We start from the raw sequence: 2,746 nt of genomic DNA, 5'->3' as shown, positions 1-2,746 counted from the left end.
CCGATGGTTACTCACAAGCAACCCTCAAAATCTTGAACGATCTGATGCTCTGATCCCTTTCATACAAAAGAAGACGACCGGCGATATCACGTCACATGCAAGCCTTTTTATTTCGTCTCCATATGGTACAACGTTTAAAACAAAATAAAAAGGCAGCATGGCCCGGGCATTCGCAGCTGGCACGGACTTTTTATTTTATTTTATTTAGCAAGCAAGAGATCTGATGGCCAACACATTGCCAAGGCCAGCTGCGGCAGCGTGCAGGAGTGCAGAGGCGGCGACCCGCTGGGGCTGGTCGTGGTCGGCACGCCAGGGCCCAGAGGGAGACCGAGGAAACCCACCCGTGCGGGCACAGCAGCAGCAGAGCCGCGCATCTCCTTCCTCGCGAAACCGAGTAGGTGGAGGCCTTATCCTCTTCGTTGCCACGACCCACGACGCAGACCCCAACCCACTCCCACTCCGACAGGAAAAGAAAAGGGAGGACGACGGAGTCGCTCGCCGTAGATCGGATGAGAACAGAGATGGACTGCTGTAGATAATGCTACACTTTTCCGGGGTTTTCTCTCTCTCTCTCTCCCGCGAGCTGACTGACGGCTCCTTTATCTCCTCCCGCGTGCATCCCCCAGCTACTCGTCATTCTTATCCGCCTGCCTCCGCCCTCCGCCACCGCTACCTTTATAGCTCTAGCTTCCTTCCTCCATTCCCTCCTCATGCCTTCGTCTTCGTCGTCCTGCAGCCCCGCAATAGAGCATCGTACTTCATCGTTCCACTTACATCGTTTGTTCGTTCGTTCTTCCGCGTGATCTGCTTGGGAGTTGGGGGCAATGGAGGCCTACGTCCTGTTCGCGCGCGCCAAGGAGCAGGAGGAGGACATCGGCTGCCCGTCCGAGTCGTCCGCGGCGCGTTCCACGTCCTCGTCGTCGGACGGGGTGGACCTCGCCGACGACGCCAGCTCGTCCGGGTCCACCTGCCACTTCGAGATGGCCTCCCTCATGACGCACCTCCCGATCAAGTACGTTACCTACGTACGCACGCATGCACGCACGCGCCGGCCGGCCGGCCGGGCATTGCTGCCGCGTCCTTTCCGGCTCACAAAGATCTGGTCTTGGCGGGGGTACGGTGGTTCGGTGATCTGACGCCACAGCTGCTTTGTTTGGGTGTGCAGGAGGGGCCTGTCCAAGTTCTTCGCCGGCAAGTCGCAGTCGTTCGCGTCGCTGGCGGCGGTGGGCGGCATCGATGACCTGCCCAAGCCGCCGGCGAAGCGGCTCAAGACGTCGTGGAGCTGCGGCGTCGGCCTCGAGGACGCGCGCCGCGGCCCTCCCTCCGTGACGACCGCCAATAAGCAGGCGTCCAGCAGGGCACGGCTGACGCCGTCGGCGCTCGGCTCGACGCCGAGAAGGCTGGTGCGAGCGCGGCCGCTTGTAACGGCGAGACCGGAGGCGGCGGCCGGGAAGCCCCTGTTATTTGCATAGGGGGAAGGGATTCGCCTGCCTACCAGTAAAATCACTATCACATAATTCGGCTGTTACTTGTTAGTTTGCGCGGAACTTGAAAAGTGAAATGGCCAGAGATTTGACCCAGTTTCCGCGTGTAAATATTTTTGCAACAGAGCTAACATGTTACAAAGGTGTCCTTTTTTCATGGATTTGACCCAGTTTGCAATGCATCATATTGGTTGGTCCTTTCCATAACTTCGTTTCGTGTGATAGATCTCCTATTTGATCTGAAACTGGCTAACATGTTACAAATATGTTACATTCAGAACACGCTTGATAAATGTGCTGCCGATAGTTTTAGAGGTCTTAGTGATGCTACGCTGACTATTGCCTAGGAGTACAAGTACACAAAATTACAAAGACAAGGTGAGCTCCCCTATTCTCTACTTTTTTTTTTTTGAACAAGCAGGCACTTTCTTGCCGTTTTTTTGCTTTTTGACTTTTTTTGAAAAATTTTCACAACTACACACTTTCTAGTTTGAATTCACGAAATGAACCTTTACTCGGCGCCATTATCATTGACGTCAAGGTCACACGTCTCAACGTCAATATAAATAACGTCCAGATCTAGCTCTGGTAAGTCGATCTGGCGCCTATATGGCAGGATGTCAGCGCCGTGGTTATTGGTGCCGACCTCCTTTTCAAGAAACGGCGGCTCGGCTCATATCTCAACAAGTGGTGCGCGTGGCTCGTATGTGTTATATATATATATTAGTATATCTATGTATTTATATTAATATAACATATAATTTATTAATATTATAATATATATATTATAGGCAGTTGTTCTTGCTTCGCTACGGTATTTTTCTATAAATTGGTTAGAGTAAATTTATTTGGTTTCTGTTGTAACTTAGCAACATATATAATGAAAGGGAAATATGGTCAAACCTTTTACTAAATGATTTTGGTGGTTGAAATGCCCAACACAAATAATTGGACTAACTAGTTTGCTCTAGTTGATCATTTCACAGGTGCATAAGTTCATCTACAAGTATTCTAAATCGACTGTCCGGAATACCGTAGATTATTTCGGACAGGAGAAGTTTTTTGGGAAAATCACCCAAGCGCGGACTGTCCGGGCCCTTGCGGTGGACCGTCCGCGACACCCAAGTGGCCTCGGACAGGAACACTGCATAAACGGAAGTCAAACACTGTGGATCGTCCGATGGAAAAGCAAGCACCGTCCGGGACCAGGCGCGGACCGTTCGGTCGGCACAACCAAAAACCCCGAAGGTGACAGGTTCGGT

General features: G+C 51.7%; 1 protein-coding gene across 1 annotated transcript; it reads left to right on the top strand.

Annotated features, from left to right (window-relative positions):
• Positions 1–335: 335 nt before the first annotated feature.
• Positions 336–1,686, top strand: LOC103641918 (OSJNBa0088A01.13-like protein). Its single transcript, XM_023301242.1, has 2 exons — positions 336–1,012; positions 1,166–1,686. Exons 1-2 carry the CDS (start codon positions 825–827, stop codon positions 1,470–1,472), a joined length of 495 nt encoding a protein of 164 aa, XP_023157010.1. The 5' UTR covers positions 336–824; the 3' UTR covers positions 1,473–1,686.
• Positions 1,687–2,746: the final 1,060 nt, after the last annotated feature.

This window comes from Zea mays, chromosome 10, assembly GCF_902167145.1.
Source record: "Zea mays cultivar B73 chromosome 10, Zm-B73-REFERENCE-NAM-5.0, whole genome shotgun sequence".
NCBI classification, from domain to species: Eukaryota; Viridiplantae; Streptophyta; class Magnoliopsida; order Poales; family Poaceae; genus Zea; species Zea mays.
Note: the sequence above shows the minus strand (reverse complement) of the source record. Positions and strands in the feature narration are given on the sequence as shown.

Coding starts and splice junctions, on each gene's coding strand:
- LOC103641918 (XM_023301242.1), top strand. CDS start 825: ATGGAGGCCTACGTCCTGTTCGCGCGCGCCAAGGAGCAGGAGGAGGAC. Junction 1,013..1,165: donor ATGACGCACCTCCCGATCAA/GTACGTTACCTA, acceptor TTGGGTGTGCAG/GAGGGGCCTGTCCAAGTTCT.